The sequence below is a fragment of the Lottia gigantea genome (assembly GCF_000327385.1).
Source record: "Lottia gigantea unplaced genomic scaffold LOTGIsca_130, whole genome shotgun sequence".
NCBI classification, from domain to species: Eukaryota; Metazoa; Mollusca; class Gastropoda; family Lottiidae; genus Lottia; species Lottia gigantea.
Window position 1 is genome coordinate 407,086 of NW_008707426.1, and position 24,268 is coordinate 431,353.

General features: G+C 32.8%; 2 protein-coding genes across 2 annotated transcripts in view; both read right to left on the reverse strand.

Annotated features, from left to right (window-relative positions):
* Positions 1–2,507: 2,507 nt before the first annotated feature.
* LOTGIDRAFT_172288 (hypothetical protein) lies at positions 2,508–21,819 on the reverse strand (the record flags this gene model as incomplete). The annotated part of the gene is made up of 30 exons (XM_009049154.1): positions 2,508–2,602; positions 4,279–4,378; positions 4,710–4,850; positions 5,228–5,368; positions 6,016–6,195; positions 6,652–6,868; positions 7,205–7,286; positions 7,540–7,740; positions 8,291–8,365; positions 8,810–8,909; positions 10,152–10,154; positions 10,204–10,206; positions 10,412–10,414; positions 10,518–10,609; positions 11,130–11,253; positions 11,596–11,649; positions 12,211–12,327; positions 12,962–13,075; positions 13,783–13,956; positions 14,411–14,590; positions 15,664–15,780; positions 16,261–16,335; positions 17,285–17,469; positions 18,031–18,054; positions 18,099–18,231; positions 18,790–18,984; positions 19,281–19,482; positions 19,980–20,134; positions 20,740–20,940; positions 21,735–21,819. Coding segments are annotated over 30 exons (3,568 nt in total), but the record flags the coding sequence as incomplete, so codon positions are not given.
* Positions 21,820–22,453: 634 nt separating this feature from the next.
* LOTGIDRAFT_180237 (hypothetical protein) overlaps positions 22,454–24,268 on the reverse strand; it is a gene marked incomplete at both ends in the record, with an annotated part of 7,135 nt that continues 5,320 nt past the window's right edge. The window contains 4 exons of the mRNA XM_009049155.1: positions 22,454–22,666; positions 23,002–23,106; positions 23,472–23,636; positions 24,200–24,249. Coding sequence (XP_009047403.1) covers positions 22,454–22,666; positions 23,002–23,106; positions 23,472–23,636; positions 24,200–24,249 — 533 coding nt within the window. The remainder of the gene's footprint in view (positions 22,667–23,001; positions 23,107–23,471; positions 23,637–24,199; positions 24,250–24,268) is intronic.

Genomic DNA, 24,268 nt, shown 5'->3' on the forward strand with positions numbered 1-24,268 from the left:
TCAAAATGGTTGTGAACTGCGTTCGTGTTTGCTATTTCTTTGTAAGAACCATACGTAGATTTGTACGACACATCTATCAACAGCTTTCCCAAAATAAACTTCGATTTTAGATACCCTCTAGTGATACTCAACCTAAACCATAATTAATATATGTAGAAAAGAATTTGGCAACGTTTCTTTAAATTTGAAAGAGGCCTTAAAGAATTCGTAAAGGGGTTTTCTAAACGTGTATCGAGGACACCGATAGCACCATTTCAATTTTCATTCCCACGTCTGTGGTTCCTGTAATTCCACTAAAACTAACTGTTAGATGCCATCCCTAATCGGTCTTGTGTAATACATACATATTTGACGATTAGTGACGACATCGATCACTTAGTTTTAGTGGAATAGCAGCAACCACAGATTGAAAATTGAAATGGTGTAAATTGATGATATCAGTGTCCCCGATACACATACAAAATTTATAAAACCTCTTTACTATCACTGTCCATTGTAAAGTTTCTATGTTAAGGATAACTGATTCATTTTATACCACATAATAAAACTCTTTAGAAACCTTGACCCAAGTTAAGGATGTAACTGTTTAGATTTTACATAACAAACCCCAAGTAGCCAACCTAGAGGGTTTATTTGTGACACAATTAAATCAGTCCTATCCGATGAATTAATTTCAAAAAATATAAATTTAACATTTTACTTACACAAAGATACAGTTGAATCTCTACACTGCTATAAAAATATGGTATTTGATTTATTTAGAAATGATAATATACAATGGGAACTATTCCATATAAGAATATTCATTATACAGGTGATATCCAGTCGACAGTCCAGTTGCAGGGTGACATAAGGTGTTCTACAGTGTTAGCATGTCCTGTATAACTGTTGTTATCTGCCACAGTATTCATGTACATGAAGCTGTTTAAAAGGAAACTACCTCTTAGAATGGACATAAAATTAGATTATAGAGAGATTTTGTTGTATAGTTATGACACCAGCAAAGTCCACTGATGAACAATGTCTCATTTTTGCCTAGTTTAAAATTTCAATTTTTTGGTCATCCTAAGAGGAAGTATCCCTTTAATAAAATAGTTATTATTCCTATCTTGTTTTAGTGTTTCATGTATTTCTACACACAACTCAAAATCACACTTTATACTCTTCTCAATAACAAACATTAATCATTTTAATAATAACAATTCATAATTGATTAACCTATTAATTAAACCTATAATATTGATAACAATGTTGTATGTGCAATAACTTATTTTTTTGTTATTTATACAAGGTTACTTTATTATAATTTATCCTTTTGAAATAACCACGTTATATTTTTATATAATCTAATTTTACAAAGTTATTTTTCATTTACATTTGATTATAAAATTATGATAATAACAAAGTGACATTTGTAATAACAAAGTAACATTTGTAATAACAAAGTGGTATTTGAAATAACAAAGTGACATTTGAAACGATAAAGTGATATTTGTTGTATCAAAGTGACATCTGTTGTGACATTTGTGATAACAAAGTGACATTTGAAACAATAAAGTGACATTTGTGATAACAAAGTGACATTTGGTATAACAAAGTGACATTTGTGATAACAAAGTGACAATCTAGAGTAACAAGAATAACAAATCTAACAACAGCAATTACAAACTTTGTACAATTTTGTGCATTAAAAGCCAGCATGTTTCGTTCTTGAATATTAGAATGTGTTTTAGCAAATTGAAGCAAGTGATGCTTTAAAAAAAACCCAAATACTTCAGATGAATAAAGAAAAGAATTCTTTTGGTTATTTTTTGAAAAATTCAAATTATTACAAAACTTATCAAATTTTAACATAATATTTTACAAACAAAACTTACTAATGACAATTTTAAAACAGGCTATACATAAAATATATTAATTGCAAATCAGAATTTTAAAGAAAAATAATTTTTGATAGCACTTTTATACTTAAGGAATATTTGTTCTTTGCTCGCGCATTTTAATTTTCAATGATTGATTCCACAATCTTATATATTTTTGATCTTTCTTCAGTTACCAATCATGTCTGAATCAAGCTGTTAAAAGACTGAATATCACATTAATTTGTACTACAGATCTTAATAATCATAGGCTCTCTTTTTGTAGCTCAGGTGCCAAATTTTTACAACGCTCTTTGTTTTCCTGATTCACATGAAAAAGTATTGCATTGTTTTGTTGTACAACTATATTACATTTGGCTTGTTTGAAGAACTTTGATTTTGTTGCATTTTTTTGTACAACAATGTTTTTGGTACAACAATTGTAAAACATCATTTTGGTTACCTTGATCTGATGTACTCCAAAGCTATCTTGGTTTATTTGTACACCCATGTTTAGAATGGGTTTGTAATGCATAATGTACCCATGGTTTTGTTGTACAATGCTATCTCAATTTTTTGTTGTACAACACTTATAATTGACATCCAGTAATTAATAATATTTATGATGTTGTTGTGGCTGAGTAGTATTTATTCATGACCATGATCTAAAGGAGGAGGGGCGTCTGGTAGATTGCTTCTGGTTCCTGCTGTTAAATAACCAGCCACACCTGGACCTGTAGGACCTACAATATACAGGTAATCAGTTTCTGGTACCATTAGTTTTGAACAGTTACATTAAATAGTCAAAAAACAACCCTGTTTTCAACAACAAAAAGCTTATTCAATTTAAATGGATTGTTTTTATTTGGTTGATTTATTGTATTGCTGACACTGAGGGCATTTATTTTCACTGTTCCAATTTTCAATCAGACGTCTGTGGTTCCTGTAATACCACTAAAACTAATCATCATCACCAATGGTGAAATATGCTTGTATCACATAAGGCCTTCTCAATTAGTGACATCATCAAACACTTAGTTTTAGTAGAATTGCAGGAACCTCAGATGTCTGAATTGTAAATGTGTAAATTGATACTAACAGTGTCCCCAAAACACATAATTTTTTTTAGAAAATCTCTTTACAATCCTTTTAAGCTACAAGATAAGTCAAGTAGGAATAATAATACATAAATATTTTGTAAACAGTAACTCTCTTCCAATTTCTATCTATTCAAATATTCACAGACAACAATAAGGTTTTGCCTCTTCCCTGCAATATAAATGTCTACTCTTTTGTATGTCACCCAGGGGAGCCTTAACATACAAGCTATATGTCTTAGTTTTTTAGCTTCAACTAGGTTCAACTCAATTGGAGAGTTCTCAACCGATTATGTCTGTTCCAATTCCAGCCTCAATCAAATGGTAAAGTAGCGGATATGCCAAATTAAAAAATTTCCCATCTTTTTCCTTCTTCGCCATTTTGAATTCTGTCTACACCTAAAGAACGCATTCTGAACTATATTCCAACTTGTTTTATTGAACAATGAATCCTAAATGAGCAGAACTCTCCAATCTTGCGACCCCTTGTTGTTTGTTCCCTTTTCAACTTTACTCTTACTCAATTGAACAAACAACAACTTTAGGAACATGTCTAAGCATGCATCATTCAAAATGACTGTAAAAACGTCAACCAATCAGAATTCATTAAATTTTAGTAGTTATGATTACTTTTAGTATTTAACTTTCTATCAAGACAACCAAAAAATGTTACAGGTTTTAAATTTGGGAGAACAGGTGACAAATTCTAAACAAATTCATTCTAGTAACTAGTAACAATGCCAGTTAAACAAAACCAAATCAGTTATAATTCAAAAACTTTAAATTTTCAAAGATCATTCATCTAACGAACCTGTGTATTCACCGGACTTTTTTTCTAGGAAAGAAATATGGCATTAAAGAATTTCCATCTGTGAAGCAATAGACCTTATTCAAACGTCGGCCATATTGAATCCAGAACGAGGCTCATAACGAAAACAAAGGCAATATGGTGTCATCTTGATGTTTTTAAACAGACCTTATTCAAACGTCGGCCATATTGAATCTAAAACGAGGCTCATAACGAAAACAAAGGTAACATGGTGTCACCTTGATGTCTTTAAAGCCTCCTTCTCCAGTCCTATCATTAATATCAGAATTGATTAAGCTTTCAGATAAAGTTTTTATCATCACAAAAGTGTGTTCAGTGACGTCACATAGGCTATTCATTCTTATGACATTGCTATCTTTGCATCTTTGCGTTATGAACCTCGCTTTCAGGAATTACAGGAAAATAGAAGATGGAGTGACAAGGGATGCAATTCTTTCTGTACAAATTTTTAAGGGTAGGCTGAAAATGAAAAAAGGGAGGTAACTGTTCCCACCTGTCAGATATCCAGAGATGTTCGTATTAGATATAAACAAATCATGGCGTTGATCTTTATAATCTTTCCATACTGTTGAACCATCTAATATCTCACTTATCTACAACATATTAATTATATATTGTTAAAGGGAAGTCTGTCTTGTGGATTAATCTGGCGCTTTTGTGTCCACCTCGAATAGCTTTTTGTTTCTCCATTGGTCACAGCACCAACGTTGGAGACAGAATAGGAACAGACGGAAGCGGTTCAGAACTCTCCAATAGAGCGCCACCTGAATTCCTAATTGGATCTTTTGAGTACTTTACTTTGCCAACTATTGACTTCATCTGTAGGCATCATTCTTTGAAGGCTAATTTCTTAAGAATTTGCAGATAAAATCCTTGGGCCAATTATAATTGGAGTCATCAGTAGAAACACTAAAATTGACCTACCTGTTCTGCATATAAAAGACTTCTCTGCATGGCTTTAATAGCTTTGACTATTTGAGCCTTAGTAGCAGCCGGGTTTTCTACGCTTTCTAAACCACCTCCCAATAGTCGTAGTAAAAACTGTATCAACTCAGCTTTCAATGCCTTCAAAAGAAAAATTTAGAACTTCTTTTGTTCTTTAGGTATAAGATATTGAAGGGTGAAAGCCGACACAAGAAGCACTGGCACAGGAATCAGAATTCTTTTTTACCTTGAAGAGGATTCGCTACCGTGGTACCTTATTGTCCAGCACGACAACTTGCTACCGAGCTATTCCACTGCCACTTCGGACAAACTCAGTATCGCAATAATTCTTCAAGGTTTTACATGCTATTTTTCAACATTTTTGTTATAATGAGTAAGGTTTACTCTATGCTGTGAGCAATGATGGATATTTTACTAGAATGCCAATGTAGATTTGTAATAACAATATACTCCAGAAGTTTGTGTGGGTATATAAAGTGTTAATTTGATTGACTGACCTGAGAGACGAGTTCCTCTTCACACTTCTCAAAAATTTTACTGATAGCTTCTGAAGCTAGAGCTATCTGATCTCTCCTAGATTTCATACCTATCATCATAGGGTCTATACATTCACACTGGGTCATAGCTCGGATACATAGCTAATAATAGAAAGGATATTATACAAGGATAACAACTGCAGCTTTTAAGGATCCTCTATTCCAACAGGAAAAATGAAATGAAATGAATGGAGTTTTACGTCCTACTTTTCTGTACCATGTGGGATACGCCATGCAGGGTGCAATGAGGGAAATTTTGCCAGGACAGCGGCATTAGCCTGCTCTTTTTCGATTTCCAACTGTCGGGGGATCTTTAACGTGCACAGCCTGTAGCACACGAGGCCTCGGTTTATTGTCCCATCCGAACGACTAGACGCTTTTTCCATGTCAGCCCCTGTTACCTGCATCACTGACAGGGGGAAACCGGGTTGAAAAATTCGAAGGTATTATCTCGACCTATGCCGGGATTGAACCCTGGACCTTCAGGTCAGCGAGCAAGTGTGAAAACTCACTGAGCCACCGCAGCTCCCCTATTCCAACTGGAAAGACATTAGCCTAGAGCTGGGATTTTCAGTCTGGGGTGGGGGCAATTTTGACGTTTTTTGGCGGGTAATGAGGTGCTTTGTAGCCTAATATAAAATTTTTGGTCAATTATTATTCTTTCTATTCAGTCAGGCTATATTCTCTGACAGGAAAAAGATGGAAAACCTACAGAAAATCTATAAATAATAAGGATTTGCAACACCTACCTCATTTTGTGCTAGTTGATGTGCAATCATAATAGAAGACTTAGGAATGGCATTATTTTTTGATTTCATAGCCATAAAGACCTTTGGTATATAGCCTAACTGTGGTATCTGATCTAACAGAGGGGCTTGGGCCGAAAATAGGCAGACGACAGCTGTTGTGACTGTTTCTAAAACTTCTCCCTATAAAATACAGACATATTTATATAGAAAAAAAAGAAAGACTGTTTTTTTTCTTGGACCTATACTTGATATCCGACAGAGGCTAATTGCAGTCGGACATTTTGGCAGGACAGTCGGTCATGTCCAGCTTGTATGGGCAAATCATGATCCCTGGTTCAAGCTGCATCACTGACAGAAATCAGGAGCCTTAATCTCCAAAACTTAACTTAATAAAATCCAGATTTAAGATACAGTAAACTGATTGGTCAATCACTAAATCTAAAATCAATTTTAGTGGTTGACCAATCAGATGACTGGAACATTAAAATCATAATAAGTTAAGTTTACAAGAATAAGACTGCAGGTTGGAAAGTTGGAAGCTACAATCTTGATCTATGCCAGGGTTGAAACCCGACATTTAGCTTTACTGAGCCACCTTGGCTTTCAAATTTGTCTCGAATTACCTCTGATACTTACATTAGGATTCTGTTGACTGACTAGCGCCGACCACTTCTCCAACAATTCTACCAGGAACTCTTTTGGTTTCCGTAACACCCAACCAGGATTGGCAATAAATAAACGTAAAAACACTCCACCAACAGTTAGTTCCCCTTGTATATCGGAATAAACAATCTCCACATCTTCAGGTAAAGTCCATTTAGCACCAATATTCTCTTTCTGAGCTTGATAATGCCTGCAAAAAATCCAATCAATATTTTGTTCTTGACATGATTTGATTTAAAGGGACAGATTTGCCATATTTTGGTGTTGAATTTTGGGTCTTGAATATATGTAAAAAGTCTTCAAAGTACTAGAAATGTACACGAATCGCATAATGCCTCCAAAAATTTAACTTTCGAATGGATTTGAAAGCTCAAATTTCGACAGTGAGCTGTGAACACTATTACTGATTAGCTTAACTAAAAAATTCCTGTTTCTGAGACTAAGGTACAATTGGTCAAACGGCTAACAGGTCCCTTAATAAAAGTAGTTTTTCGATAATTCGAGTTCAAACGTCACTATTACTTACCCAGTCTTTAATTTTTGAATATAATCACAGACTTTTTCTCGAGCGTCATCATTCCAAATTAACTCAGGATTTTCATGAGTTCCTGCAAATATAAAATACATTAAAAAAAATTTTATGTGTATTTGAGACACTGATAGCATTCCAATTTGCACAATTCCAATTTTCATTCCAACATCTGTGGTTCTTGCAATTCCACTAAAACTTACGCGTTTTATGACGTCACAAGAGGGGAACTGCATATTTGTTTATAGTAGCCCCTGGTATCTCCCCTCTAGTCATGTCATAAAACGCCACTAAATGATCTTTCAAAGTAAAACAAAAAATGAAAAACAAACCTTCAAACATGTGAACACTGGCTTCTGGTGAATCTCGCATGGCATCCATAAATATACTGGGTAAAAATTTATTGAGAATAATCCGAACTTTAGGACCCACTAATTTATCAGCTAACATCTTGGCTAGTAATTCGGCAGTTTTTTCACGAACTTGAGGGTTGGTAGAATTACAAAATAAATCTAATAAATATACTAAGGCTCCTGAAAATAAACAAATTCAGAATTTTAGTCAAATCATTGCTCATGAGCAATAAAACAAATTTCACGGTGGAAAACGGTGTTGTGTAAAATTTCATATTCGACAAAATCAGCCAACTGCATGCCATCAAACTTAGAATCAGAGGAAACTTTTGATATGTTTTTTTTTATTAGCTATTATTTTTAATATAGCCTCTTCAGTTAGGGTCTAACGACAGCCCTATTGGATGTTTGTCAAATTAACCTCTTGACCCAAACTTGATATTCACGCGTCACAAAATGCCAGCGCTGGAGAGGATAGAAATTTGATTGGTTGAAACAGACATCATTGAATTAGGTCAAAAGGTTAATTTCAGGCACATTCAAGAGGGCTGTCGTTAGACTCTATCTGAAGTGGATATATTCAAAATACAGAACGAAAGTTTGGTCAAACTTTAATCTGTGGCTCAATTGAAGTCAATTTGAAGCTAAAGTTTACAAGCAACTGTCTTAATCATTAAGCCACTGTGACACAGGGTGTTTTGAATGAAAATAAAAAAAAAAAATATGCTACCTTTTGACATTGCTTCTTTGACTATTTTAGTACTGGATAACAGAGCAAATAAACTCTCTAAGGCTAGTAAACGACCTGGATAAACAAGACATAACAATTGAAAGACAGGGTAGTAGATCAATTGGCAAGCTGGGATTGCAGTCTGTGAGTTAACGTTGTACAGTACATTAAATCTACCATGATGCATGGACAATACAGTCCTCTTTCAACCATCAAATTTCATATTGTTCTCTTTGCTTTGAAGCGTGTTTCAATAATTATTTAGTTTAATGGATATATGGTGTTATATAGAGATTCTATTATTTAGTCATGGTACCTGGTAAGTCTAACTGATGAATATATACACTTATTGAGACACAATAAAAGTTGAAAACCAAAATCAAAGATGGTTTCAGTAAATAACCTCAAAAACAATTTTTCTATCTCCCTTTAAAATTTTTTTTATCCCAGACCTATTATCTACTGTTTTGTTAACACCAGGATTAATATACCAGTGCTTTTTGATAATTTTGTACTTACATTGTGGTAGAGATTGTAGGGTTAACAATAAATAAGATAAGACTTCAGCAGAGGAGATGTCATTAACACATTCTTGATTACTTGTTACGCAATTTACAACCTGAAAATATAAATACAATTTACAATCTGGATATACATATATACAATTTACATCCTGAAAATTTAAACACAATTTACAATCTGGAAATATAAATACAATTTACAACCTGAAAATATAAACACAATTTACAATCTGGAAATATAAATACAATTTACAACCTGGAAATATGAATACAATTTACAACCTAGAAATATAAATACAATTTACAAGCTGGAAATATAAATACAATTTACAACCTGAAAATATAAATATAATTTACAACCTAGAAATATAAATACAATTTAAAACCTGGAAATATAAATACAATTAAAAACCTGGAAATATAAATACAATTCACAACCTGAAAATATAAACACAATTTACAACCTGAAATTATAAACACAATTAACAACCTGGAATTATAAACACAATCTCCAACCTGGAAATATAAATATAATTTACAATCTGAAAATATAAATATAATTTACAATCTGAAAATATAAATACAATTTACAACCTGGAATTATAAACACAATTTACAACCTAGAAATATAAATACAATTTACAACCTGGAAATTTAAACACAATTTACAATCTGGAAATATAAATACAATTTACAACCTGGAAATATAAATACAATTTACAACCTGGAAATATAAATATAATTTACAACCTAGAAATATAAATACAATTTAAAACCTGGAAATATAAATACAATTAAAAACCTGGAAATATAAATACAATTTACAACCTGGAAATATAAACGCAATTTACAACCTGGAATTATAAACACAATTAACACCCTGGAATTATAAACACAATTTACAACCTGGAAATATAAATATAATTTACAATCTGAAAATATAAACACAATTTACAGCTTGAAAATTTAAATATAATTTACAACCTGAAAATATAAACCAATTAACAACTTGAAAATATAAATACAATTTACAACCTGAAATATAAATACAATTTACAACCTGAAAATTTAAATACAATTTACAACATGAAAATATAAACCAATTAACAACTTGAAAATTTAAATATAATTTACAACCTGAAATATAAAGACAATTTACAATCTGAAAATATAAAGACAATTTACAACCTGAAAATATAAATACAATTTACAACCTAGAAATATAAATACAATTTACAATCTGGAAATATATATACAATTTACAACTTAGAAATATAAATACAATTTACAACCTGGAATATAAATACAATTTACAACCTGGAAATATAAATACAACTTACAATCTGATAATATAAATACAATTTACAACCTAGAAATATAAATACAACTTACAATCTGATAATATAAATACAATTTACAACCTGAAAATATAAACACAATTTACAATCTGGAAATATAAATACAATTTACAACCTGATAATATAAATACAATTTACAACCTGAAAATATAAACACAATTTACAACCTAGAAATATAAATACAATTTACAATCTGATAATATAAATACAATTTACATCCTGAAAATATAAATACAACTTACAATCTGATAATATAAATACAATTTACAACCTGAAAATATGAATAAATGTAAAAATATGAAAGGAATCATGGCATATGTAGGAAAATCAACTAAAATTTATTCTTACCTCTAAAGCAAATTGTTGTAATTTGGCACAATCTTCTAAGGAGAGTAAAGCAAATAATAATTTGAAGTGTCCTATACACTGAATTTCTACACCTAGAATAAATAGAATAGAATAGGTCTTATGCCAATAAAAATAAATAACTTTCGTTCCGTTTTTTATTAACCTTTATATAAAAATTAGCCACTTCAGTTAGGGTCTAACGCCAGCCCTCTTGAATTTTCGTCGAATTTTTAGACACAAACAAACAGTACATTTGGTATCTAATCCTTCTCAGAAAACACCTTTTGTTCACGTCATAAAATCCCAGTTTTGAGAGGACAGGAATTTGATTGGCTGGTGGTGTCATCAAACAGACAGAGCTGTCTTTAGACCCTAACTAACTGCTATATCAAAATAAATCTAATAAAAAAGGAACGAAAGTTTGGTCTAATCTTAATCAGACTGGGAAATGTAGAGAGAACAATTTAAGGACATTTTCTATAATGAAACATTTAAACATAGGTTACAAATATTTTGACACTGTCAAGTAAAATACACCAATCAAAATATCACAAAAATGACAAAATCTGGCTTGTTAGCTTTTGTTAGCTGAAAGAAAGAGTAAGTTCTTACCAGGATTGTTCCTGATGACGTTTCTAAGAGCCTCTAAAGCCATCTCCACCTGTCCCAGCCTATCACCTTTAGATTGAGTTGATGTAGTTTTCTGTTGTTGTAACATTAATAAGGAATGTAAATACTGAAATAAAAATAATGAGTGATATTAACAAGAGGACAGAATGCTAGGGGAAAGCTTTAAAGGGACACGTTTTCCATCAGTTTGACCAACAGAACGTTAGTCTCAGACACAGAATTTTTTTAGCTAAGTTAATCAGTAATATTTAGTTTTTAAATTCACCGTTGAAATTTGAGTCTTCAAATCCATGTGTGTCCAGAATTATCCAAGTTTGAAAGTTAAAAAGATGACTTGTCTTTTCTTGAAACTCTACCATATACATGAAAGAAATATATAGAAATAGAAAGTGAAATTCCTTGTTTGAGGTATTTTTGAAGGAATTATTTGATTTTATACAATACATACCTGTGCCTGAGATCCCAGAAAATCTAGTAAATCAATCGTAAAGCCTTTAGAATTCTGAAAGAGAAAAATAGTCAACTTTAAAAATGTTATGTGGGTTAAAACATGACGGTTGATTTTTAGAGGATTGATCAATATTCAGCAGTCAATCATTCTTGCTGATCTGTGAATTCCATACCCTGTCCTGGTGAGGATTTTATGTCTAAAACACATGTATTAACACAATTTACCACAAATTATAACTTTTCAAAGATGGGTTTCCTTATTTTTTAGTGTCAAATTAAGCAAACTATTTGAATAATTGATGTTTTTAATGAATTATCATGTATTCTTAATCATATCATTATGTTCTTATTGCATATAATTAAGAGTTTTTAACAATACTAAATGTTCATGTATGTACAGTCTGGATAAACAAAAAAGACTTTTTGACCTTTCTTGATCGGTCACTCATTTGAATTCTGCTGGTTATTCTCTTCCAATTTAGCTAATTCTGAATTAATTATGGACATGTGAGACAAACTGGTATTTTTCATTAGAACACCTACTTTCTATTCATATAAGTATTTCATAAATGAAAATAAGGGAACCCATCTTTAAGTACGAAGAGATAATTACCTCCAATGGGAAAGTTGGTTGTTCATTGTAGACTCTCACAAATATTTCTCCTATTATCAGTTCCTTTGAATGGATTTCATAGACCAGATCACCGCCAAAACTTTTATCACATTGTCCCTGAAAATGATACAAATTTTTTGGTGGCGTTGGTGACAGTTCTGGCGGTAACAAGTCAGCATAAGTCACAATCCAGGGAAAAATTCAAACTGCATTTCCTTACAGGCAGAGCAGAGTGGTGCAGAGAAGAGTGTAGCAGAGCAGCGAAGTCGGTCATTTACAGATATATGACAGAGTGAAATCAATCATTTGCTATAGAGGATTTCGTGTGTGCTTCTACACCACTTCTTTACCATGCTCTGCAAACTGTAAAAAATACGAATTTACTGAGCTCTGTTCTGCTCTGCTCTGCTATGATTGCAGTGTAATCAGCTGAACATCTGTACATTGAAAATTAACAAGACATTAAGGCCGCTACTAACTGCTCTGCTCAGCCCAGTCCATCCTAGCCCTGATCGAACTCTTACTGTTTTCTGAAACTTTGAGTATCCAAATGAAATATTTGGAGTGTAGCTTTATGGGTGGTAGGTCAGAGAAAACATACAACTATCAGCTTCTCATAACGATTAAAGTTTAAAATATGCACATTTCAAAATATATGTATAAAGAGATTCTTATTGGCTAATGACATTATTTGTAGCCCTCCTGTATCCCTGTTACAAATTCCTGTCCCCTAAATTATAAAAAAACTCACAGTTTTGATCATTCTCTCCTGATTGTCTGTGAGATATTCCTGTAACTGAGCCCTAGTGGCATTATCCCAGATTAAATATGGGTTCTCTGTATTACTGTTTAATATTTTAAGTAACTGAAAATAGATGTCAATAATAAGATATTAATAGACTATATGAAATGAAATGAAATGAAATGAACAACACATTGAAATGAAAGTAAAATAAAAATGAAAATTTAAATTGAACTGAAATAAAAAATCAAATCGAAAAAAAGAAATGGAATCAGAATGAAATTGAAAACACATTGAAAGGAAATCAAAATGAAACGACACATGGAAATGAAACACATAAAATAAAATAAAATAAAATAAAATAAAATAAAATAAAATAAAATAAAATAAAATAAAATATAAAATATAAAAAATAAAAAATAAAAAAAAAATAAAAAAAAAAAAATAAAATAAAATAAAAAATAAAATAAAATAAAAAAAATTAAAACTTGAAATGAAAACAACTTGAAATGAAATTGAAATGAAAACAACTTGAAATGAAATTGAAATGAAAACAAGTTGAAATGAAATTACAATGAAAACAAATTGAAATTAAAATGAAAACACATTGAAATGAAAATAAAATGACATTAAAATTGAAATGAAAACAACTTGAAATAAAAATAAAATAAAATGAAAATTGAAATGAAATGAATATGAGAATAAATTGAAATTGATTTTTATATCCTGTTTTTTTTCATTTCATTTCACAAATGTAATGGATATAAATAAATAAAGGGTCGAATCAACATTTCACTATACTATACTAAAAAGATAAAAATTTCATCTACCTCAGATGGATCCTCATTTTCCAATTTTCTAGCTAGATATGGCGTCAGGAGAGCACGGAGGGATTTTTTGATGGTCGGGTTGTCTGGACTATTGAGTTGACTATCGTTTCTATAGTAACCACCTAGTCTGGCACATGCTTTGATACATAGTTTCGCTAGCTGGTTACTGACTTCCTGTAATAAAAAAAAGACAAATGGCCTTATGATCCAAAATGGCCTATAATGTCTCATCATCTACTGTTAAAGATGTTTTCTTGATAGCATCAATTTGCACCATTTCAATCTGACGCCTGTGGTTCATCAGTTCCACTAAAACTATGTGTTTGATGATGTCACTAATCCCAAAATAAGCTTTTTAACATTTAAGGCCATTTGCCATTAGCGACATCATCAGACACTTAATTTTTGTGGAATTGCAGGAACAACAGACGTCTGATTGAAAATTGAAATAGTGTAAATAGATACTATGAGTTTTCCTGATACACATAAAAAAATTAGAAAACAATCCATTTAAATATATCATCTGCAATATCTCATTGAAGCCTACAATTGGTTGACAATTTTATGATACAACTTCAAAAATTTTTCAGATATTCAACCAAACAACTAAATGAAAGTGAAAACTTACCTGTTGATTAGAACCATCACTTCTTTCCACTCCACCCTCTTCAAGAGTAAAATCATATTGAAATAAATATATTAATAGATGCCAGAGTACACCAGATTCATAAAGATTGGTCTGTAACCAGAAATCTATACAGAACGCACTCACACAGTCTGCTACTACTGAACATAACTTGGGTAAATTCTGAAATTTTAAAATTCATAAGTCAAGTCACAATTTTTTGGTTTGTACGTTCTAATTTGTCATGTATGTTTAGCTAAGTGTGGTTGTGGTGTCAGGCAGGATGTGCTTCCTCTTCTAGACACCTGATACCAGATATAAAATACTGTTCTGTATCTCGGTTGGTTATTTAATGAAAATTTGTTAAAAGTCTTACTTTAAAGGGATTGTAAAGAAAGAGGTTTACTAAATTTGTATGTGTATCAGGGACATTGATAGCATCAATTTGTACCATTCCAGTTTTCAATCAAACGTCTGTGGTTCCTGCAATTCTAAGTAAACACTTAGTTGTAGTGCAGGAACCACAGACAACTGATCCAAAATTAGAATGGTGCTAATTGATGCTATCAGTGTCCCTGATACAAAACATTTTGCAATCCCTTTAATACATTTAAATAAGCTACAGGATCTAAAACAGCCATAATGGACAAATTACCATATTGTTATATTAACTGGCCCTCTGCTGTCTCAGCTTATTGTTACACTAAAAACAAGTAGGGCCTGTAATCTCAGGGTCAAAATCTTTAACCGTTGGATTTAGCCAGAAGTAGTCTATTTAGTGTTGAAAACTAGGAACCTGGCCAGGTATTCTCGAAATGATCTTAGCGCTAGGACCTCTTAGAATCAATGTAAGAAGATAATAACTTAATGTATGACATGAATTTTGTCCAATCAATGACAAAATGATAATAGCCCCAACCTGTTCCTTCGGTGTGAAACTTTAGATGGAATGACGGACCAGTTTAAACAAGTTTACGCTCCATACTGATTTAATATTACCTGGCCAGGTATTCTCGAAACGATCTTAGCGCTAGGATGTCCTAGAATCAATGTTAGAAGTTAAGAACTTAGGACATCCTAGCACTTAGATCGTTTCGAGAATACGTGGCCTGTTTCTTTAGTGTATGACATGAATTTCATCCAATCAATGACAAGATGACAATAGGTCCAACCTGTTCCTTCGGAGCGAAACTTTATATGGAATGACGGACCAGTTTAAATAAGTTTACGCTCCGTACTGATTTAATATTACTGACCTTGAATGAGAGAATTCGACATAAATCTTTAATAATGGCTGAAGTTTCTTGTATTTTTTCTCGACAACCTTCAAATTGAGCTGCTACACTGTAACATTTGGCTATGTTTATACACACCTGAAATATAGTATACAGAATTGAACTGAAATGGAGTTTTACACCCCTGATAAAAAGTTACTACAACAGTGAATCAGGGACCTTATTCTGGAAAACTTCAGTTGATTTTTGTATTGCAATCATCTGATTGGTCTATCACTTAAATGAATTTTAAATTTTGTTTTATCATCCAATCAGATTCCTTTATTTCTTAAAATCTGGATTTTATCTTATTTCTGTCCATCAAGTAATGTGCCCTTTAGAATGTTTATGAAGTAAAAATTGAATGCATTTTCAAGAACAAGGGCAATAACTGATACTACACATTTTCCAATTTTTAAAAAATTTCAATAGTGTTCATCCTTGGATGATAGCGAACACTCACACCAAGTTTCGTCAAAATCCATCAAGAATTGTGACTTCTACAGTGTTTACGAGCAATTGTGGACGGACCAAGGGATGCTCCACATTTTATAAGGGATAATAAAAGAGGTGTTATACCTGTACAGATATATCTTCAGGTTTACTGGTGGTTCCTAATACACTAACACACCTATCAAATGCTTCTTGTAACACCTGAAATAAATAACAATCTTTCAAAATTTCCTATATTAGACAATTTCAATCTGATTAAAATTAGATAACTATTTCGTTTTGTTATTAGTATTTTTGTCGATCTCCATTCTAATCTAATGAGATTTATTACTATTGTCAAGTACTAGTGACGTTTCAAGCTATTTATAGCAGACAATCACGTGTCACTCTCCCGCCAATTAGGATCACTTTTACAACGAGTATCAGCAGCCTCATAATCTCATTGGTTATATTGCTCTACACTGGGTTTCACTCACAATTCATAGTCAATATCTAGACATGGATTCTGTATTACATTGTGATTGGTTGAAATGAAGAGCAATAGTACATGGTATTGATATAAATCTTTTAAGATTGCTATGGAGTCTGACAAAAAAAAATTGTAGCCTAATTTGAATTAGATTGAGGCCATATAGATCATGGGCAATTTTTAAGCAACATGTTTCAACAGTCCAAAGGTCTCCTCCTCAAAGAAAGACACACAATATAATGTGTATAAAAATACACAAAAGAAAAGCAAATTCAATTTCTAGATCTTAAAGAATGCCTTAAAATGGTCAAGTGAGATGTAAAAAATAGAATCTGCCATGTTTCTCTTTTACAGCTGCAGCACTGGTGGGGAGGAGTATTAAGAAGCGGCTTTCAGACACTCAATGACAAGCTTGCAACTTTGACGCCTCCACAGAGGTGCTGCATTTTGATATCAGCCTTGACAGTTGTCCCCTCCTATTTGAACCTATTTGTCGGCCTCCTATTTGAGCCTTTTTGTCTGCCTCCTATTTGAACCTATTTGTCTACCTCCTATTTGAACCTATTTGTCAGCCTCCTATTTAAACCCTCAGTCTTGTGAGGCTCGAGCCTCCACTGATCTTTTAACATCCGAACTTTCATTTAATATATAGATAAAAGAAAAAAAAAGAACATGAATTACCTGAATACCGTTTTCTCTACGAAGTTCCTCGGCATTAAGAGCTGAACAATTAACAGTATGATAGGCTAGTTCACTAGCAGCTGATAATAGAGGTGCAGCTTTACTAAACAAACTATCATCTGTTGTCTCTAATCGGATTGTTTTTATCAACATAGGATAACCTGCGTATTTATATGGTTCTAACACTGTAAAATATAGTCAAATCTTAAATATACAACATGCTGATACAATACACTTTCATAATAATAGAATGAAAGAAAATAGAGTTTTACATCCTACTTTAGCTGTTAAAGGAATACTATCTCTTAGAATGGACATTAATTTAAAATCTCAAACTTAGTCAATAAGAGTATATATTCATCAGTTAGACTTACCAGGTACCGTGACTAAAGAATAGAATCTCTATATAAGACGATATATCTATTAAACTAAATAATTATTGAAACACTCTTCTAAGCATGTTTCAAAATGACTTAGTTTAATGAATTATTACTTAGTTTTATAGATTTATTAGATTATAGAGAGATTCTGTTGTATAGTCATGACACCAGATAAGTCCACTGTTGAACAGAGAGTCATTTTGGTTAAGCTTAAAACATTTTCCCATCTATCACCTTCTCCACCATTTTGAAATCTGCCTGCACCTACTATTTTTTCGGCACACGTGGATTGCGTTCTAAACTCTGTTTTAACTTGTTTTATTGAACGTTCTGTTGATTCTATGAATCTCAAACGACAGAACTTACCAATTGAGCGAGCCCCATAAGTTGCTACAAAACACCAAAAAAATGAAAACAATTTGTGAGTTACCTACCCTCTTTGTGTCTGCTGAATAAAATAGACTGAGCTTTTAAGACTAGAACAATATTCTGAGGGTCCGGACCTTCCTGTACTTTAGATTTACTACATAAAAACTCATACGCTTTGTTCACACTCTCAAATATATCCTGAAACACAACCGAACATCCGAACATCATGAACAGTCCGAACATCATGAACAGATGCATTGTATCCCGATTACGGGTTTTGACATGGTCTTATTAACCCGTATTAAACTAAGCCCAATACACTTTGTTTGTGGGCATGGAAATGAGATAGTTGCTATTTATATCAGACCAATCAGATCGCAGTTGAGGGAGAACAAAAATGAAGGTCATGTGAACTAAACACACAATCGATTTGCCGCCACCCGTTTGAAGAGATAAATACATTCTTTCCGGCTACAACATATTCTGAAGTATGTTTTCGATTTTCTGTCAATTCTTTACTGAAAGTTTTTGATGACGTCACGCATATTTTGCAATTAGTGAAGTCATCAAACATTTATTTTAGTGGAATTGCAGGAACCACAGACCTCTGACTGAAAATTGAAAATGGTATAAATTGATGCTATCAGTGTTCCTGATACACGTAAAAAATTTAGTAAACCTCTTTAAAATTCCTTCAATAATCTTGGGAAACCAGATTAAAATCAAGAAACTATAATGACTTATTTTGAAACAAACCTTTCCTTCCGGATTTTTATCTGGATGGTATTTTTTAGCCAGTTTAAAATAAGCTTTACGTATCACTGATTCATCATGTCCACCACTACCAGTTTTTAACTGTAGGACTTCGTAAGCTTCTTCTATTGACATGGTAGGGGGCTTCTTTTCTACTTCTTTCTTCCACGCATCCAGGATATCTTTTAACAAACGTACCTAAAAAGAAATTGAATTGGAAAAGTTTTACATCCTACAAGACATCAGCCGAAAAGAAATGGACTCTAATGTGCTACTTTTTTCTTCACCATGTCAGAAATTGAAGACGGACAACGCCATGCAGGCTGCAGGCTGGAAAATTTTGCCAGGACATTGTTAGCCTGCTCTTTTTCGATTTCCAATTGTCGAGGGATCGAGGGATAATTTGTGTTATGAACCTCCCTTTCAGTGTCTTATAAACTAGACGTGAATAAACATTTTGACCACTAGAAACACTTGTTAAATTAAATACTTACTGGATCTTTGATTGGCCAATCAGGAAATCGACTGGTATCACATAGATGTTTGAGATAATATATATTACAGAATAATTCGTTCTCTAGTTGGGGAAAGTTGATAACTGGTATTGGACAGTATTGATACAGAGCCCTCGTGTTGCTCTGTAGTCTGGGGCTAAAATCTGCAATATGACTAGCGATCTTTTCTATCATCATACGCCTACAATATATAACATAATGTCAAGGGCAATAACTCTACACTGACTTGCCTTTAAGCAAAAGTATTTGGTGGTGCTCAATTTGAGAGTTCTGAACAAGTTCCGTCTGTTCAAATTCTGTCCTCAATTGAACAGTACAGGAGCAGAATATGTCACATTCGAAATTTTCCCATCTATTTCCTTCTCGGCCATTTTGAATTCTGTCTGCACCTACTATTTTTTTGACGCACATGGAACACATGTCTCATGATTGATGCAAAATTAAGCCTAGTTTTGAGACAACAATTCAAATATTTGTGCATGCTGCAAATCTTATCGTGCCAATTTACACAACCCCCAAATTATCAATCACTTGGCTTTATCTGGCTTTCAAAATTGGCCATCTTGCCAAGAAGAGAAGGTCACAAATCTATGCTTGATGTTCGGCAGAGGATATTGAACCTCGGTCATTTGAGCTGCCTTGTCAGTCATCCTTAAAATCTTTAAGCTTTTTCCTCACCTCATTTCACTATTCCAGATAGCTTCTGGTGTATCGAATTCACCCAGAAATATTTCAGCAAATTTATCAGCTGAATAGTTTTCTAAATAACACACCATAGCTTCGGGCAGAATATGTCCCATAATACTTCTCACCATAATGTCAGAACTTGTATTCTAAAATTAGATATTTTTCAACAAAGTTTTGTGTACTTTTCTATTTTTGTCTTTAGTTTACAATGTTCAGCTGTTCAACAAAAAAAACCTCTTGGTTATGATTTAACAAGGAGAACAACTTAAGTTTCTGAGGATCTGTCTTCCAGCTGGTCCTTGGAAACAGAAAACATAAAACTCCAACTAATGGTGCAGACACACGGACTGTCTTTGTCGCTGATTTTTGTCAACGCAAATCTTTAGTAAAATCTCACGTGTGCCAACACTTCCACAATAAGATTATCACAATGTAGACAAGATTTATAATATCAAACCAGTTTAAAATTTGTCACCGATTGTTTTATTGTCTGCAAAACAGAGCGTCATCATCCAATCAAAATCATTTTCCTTTCAATTGTATGATCCAAAAATCCAAACGTTATTATCAACATGGTGTAAAACGACTGAATGGAGCTTTTTTGTCTCTTCGTGTGCCCACAGCTGGTTGGTGAAGCTTTTGACAAGACTCTAGTCAGCGACAAAAATCAGGGCCCAAGACCACTTGTGTGCTTGCAGCATTATCAAGACAGTTAAAATGAATGAACAAGAAACAAAAGGTTTTTTTTTACCTCATCTGAACGGAAAGCTTGTTTGATATGAGTGTATTTAAACAGTCGAGCTATAGGTAGAACATTAGAACCAGTATACATCATTATAAAGAAGAAAACACCAGAAAGATAGAGTCTTGATACATTCGGATTGTCCTGCATCAATAAATATATCAGAGTAGCTACTTTCTCTACTAACACTGGGTCAAACGTCAGTAATAGCTGTAATAGAAAATACAAATTGTAATTTATCACACAACAGTTATGTCTCTGAGTTCATAACACAGGTTCATACAAACGATATGAAATCGTAGCACAGGTTAACAGATCAACATGGCATTCTTAGAAGTTAACGCCTCAGTTAAAATTGAAGGTAAAGGGCATGTTCTCAATAACATAACTTTGATAAAAAGTTTCAATTTAGTGATCACATATCTAGGTCTTATTTGCTACTCGCCAGTGCTTAAAGATGGGTTTCCTGATTTTTTGGTGTCAAATTAAGCAAATCATTTGATTAATTGGTGTTTCTAATGAATTATCATGTATTCTTAATCATATCATTATGTTCTTATAGTTTTAACCAATCTTAAATGTACATCTATGTACAGTCTGGATAAACAAAAAAAGACTTATTGCCCTTTTTCGATCGGTCACTCACTGTAATTCTGCTGGTAATTCTCTTCTAATTTTAATTATGGACCTGTGAGACAAACTGGTTTTTTACCAAGTCCATCTCTACTTTCTATTCATATAAGTATTAGCATTTTCATATTTGTAAATGAAAATATGGGAACCAATCTTTAAGTGATTTGAATTTATTAAATTCGTTGCCAGATTAAATATTTCCCTCTGCAAGACCAATCTTGTCATAGTTCAGATTTCATAAATTGAAATGAGATTGTTTTATGTTCTACTTTTCTGTTCCCGATCAAACTAATGCAGAGACTTAAAGACTATTTTCAGAATCAAGGGCTGTAACTCAGAATGACTAAGTTTTAACAAAGATTAAACAATACCTGAACAATATGTGGTAGACAGGTCGCGTCTGATAAAATACGTTTCACTTTTGGTAATGGTCGTATCACGGCACCATCAACATCACTGAAAAATAAAAATCAACCTGGATAATAACAGCATAACCCTAATTTTTATATCATTTTTATAAACTAACTTCACAAACATTGCTCTATCACTAGATAGGCGTAAGGCCTACATGCCTGTGCCTATGCTTTTGTAATATTGCTTAACCGCAATGTTACAACCTAAAATTCCTAATTTTATTTCATGTGATCAAAGGGCTGTCTATTAAAGGGATTGTAAAGAGGTTTTCTAAATTTTTTAAGTCTATCAGTGACACTGATAGCATCAATTTGCACCATTCCAATTTTAAAATCAGATGTCTGTTGTTCTTGTTATTCCCCAAATGTTAACCATTAGTGATGTCACCAAACATTAGTTTTAATGAAATTGCAGGAACCACAGACGTCTGATTGAAAATTGGAATGGTACAAATTGATGCTTTCAGTGTCCCTGATTCACATATACTATTTAGAAAGATTCCTTACAAACCCTTTAAGGTTTACAATCAAGTCTCAAATTTGCAGAAGATATTGTAAAGACAAGACCTATAAAAAAAGTTCATAAAAATCTGGATGAAGACCTGTAATTGAGCAATGAGGTAAAATTTTCCACTTCAATATGAGTATCAATAATGGTATATATTATTTTGTGAAAATCAAACTAACCGACTAGGAAAATATTCTGTCATTTTAATCAACATATTGAGTATTAAAGTAGCTAGGTCTGTTTCATTCATTACAGGTTGACTGGTGGCCAATAGAATCCATTTTAACTGCGGGACAGTATGTAATGGCCGCCAACCATCCATACCCTGGGCCCAACATCTCGTCTTTGCTGTTATTATACCCTCCTTCCAAAATTCTTTCATCTAAAACAAAAGAAGGTTTTGAATAATACTGGCTCGATATATCGGTGAATCGATGTATCGCGATACATGATCGCAAGGTTGTGTATCAATACCCGATGAATAAAAAGTGGGGCGTGACAATTGTATTGCAATATGTATCTTATCGTGGCATGATTAGCTATACCCAGCACTAGTTTGGTTACATTTGCCATTCATGTCTAATCTATGTTTGAAAATGACCATTTCTGATTAAGGTCTTAAGGAAATCGGTAAATATATGTGCTCTAAAATTAGTCCATGATTTAATATTTGCCTCAAATATGAACAAAATATAATAAATTCAGCCTGAAAATTACCTCTTCAAAGCTGAAAGGACCCAATCGTTCTTTTTCAGCATTACCATAATACCACTCTTTTTCACTGTCTCTCTTCATATCAGCCCCAGCTTCAATAACATTTGACTAGAAAATAAAACAAATCCTGTTACTTCAGCTTGCATTGCGTCACAGATCTCCTTATAGATGGGACTCTGGTGCACTTTACCCAAATAGCTTTGTATGTTGTGGTGAATTTCAAACATTTTACAAAACAAAAGGAAAATTGGCTATGTGCAAGCGTTTTGATTGGCCAGTTTGTTAATCACATGGATATATATCATCTCTGTCAGAAATGTGAGTCAAAGCGGCTAAAGGGAAACACAGTAAAAGTATGAAGTAGAAGTTTGAAAGTCCCTATATGAAATTTCATAATCATCTAGTCTTTGAGAATCTCAAAATTTTATGGAACGGGTGCCGAGATTACAAAATTTCCAGGGAATAAAACTTACTTGTAAGGGAACTGTTGCCCTGGAAGTATGTAAATGAGCTAAGGTTAAAAGGTCAACCAATATTTTGACACCATTGGCATCCATGATTTCCTTTACATTTCTCTGATGTAGAATTAGTTTGTTTAAAAATAAAATTAATCTATCTCGTTCTAATTTATCTGTACACTGAAATAACCAAACAGTTTAAAAATTAATTCTGGTAGACTAGCATTTTTATTGCGAGATCGAAGCGAATTTTAAAATCACTCAAAAATTTGGCTTCTGTGTCATCTCACCATTTTTTATGCCCAGACGAATCATTGGCATATCAATTGTTAGATATTTTTGGCTGATTATATACACCTAGGATGAAATTCGCTTGTCTGCAGTGTCTGGCATATTTTGTTGGGCCATCAATATTTCTTAAACCAATCGGACTTGATGTTGATATCATGAGACAATGGCTCCCTCTGTCATTCTGTACCAATCATATTATCTACTGCAAAATTCTGCCGAGTGATAATTAATGAAATATTTGCTACCTGTGCCCCTTAGTGATCCGGTGTAAAAATCCCACAGATTTTTTAATTGACTTGATCAGGAGAAATAATTTGAAAAGCCGGGATTGAACCGTGACGAGCAAACGTCTCACTCACTGAGCCAATCTTTTAAAAGGGAACAACAGCAATATATACTAATTTAGATAACAATGTAACTAAAAGAGGATGAAAATGATATCTATGACCTACCCTATCTAACATTCCCACCATGTATCTTGTATCATTAAAGGCACCAATTTCTTCATAACATCGACCGTA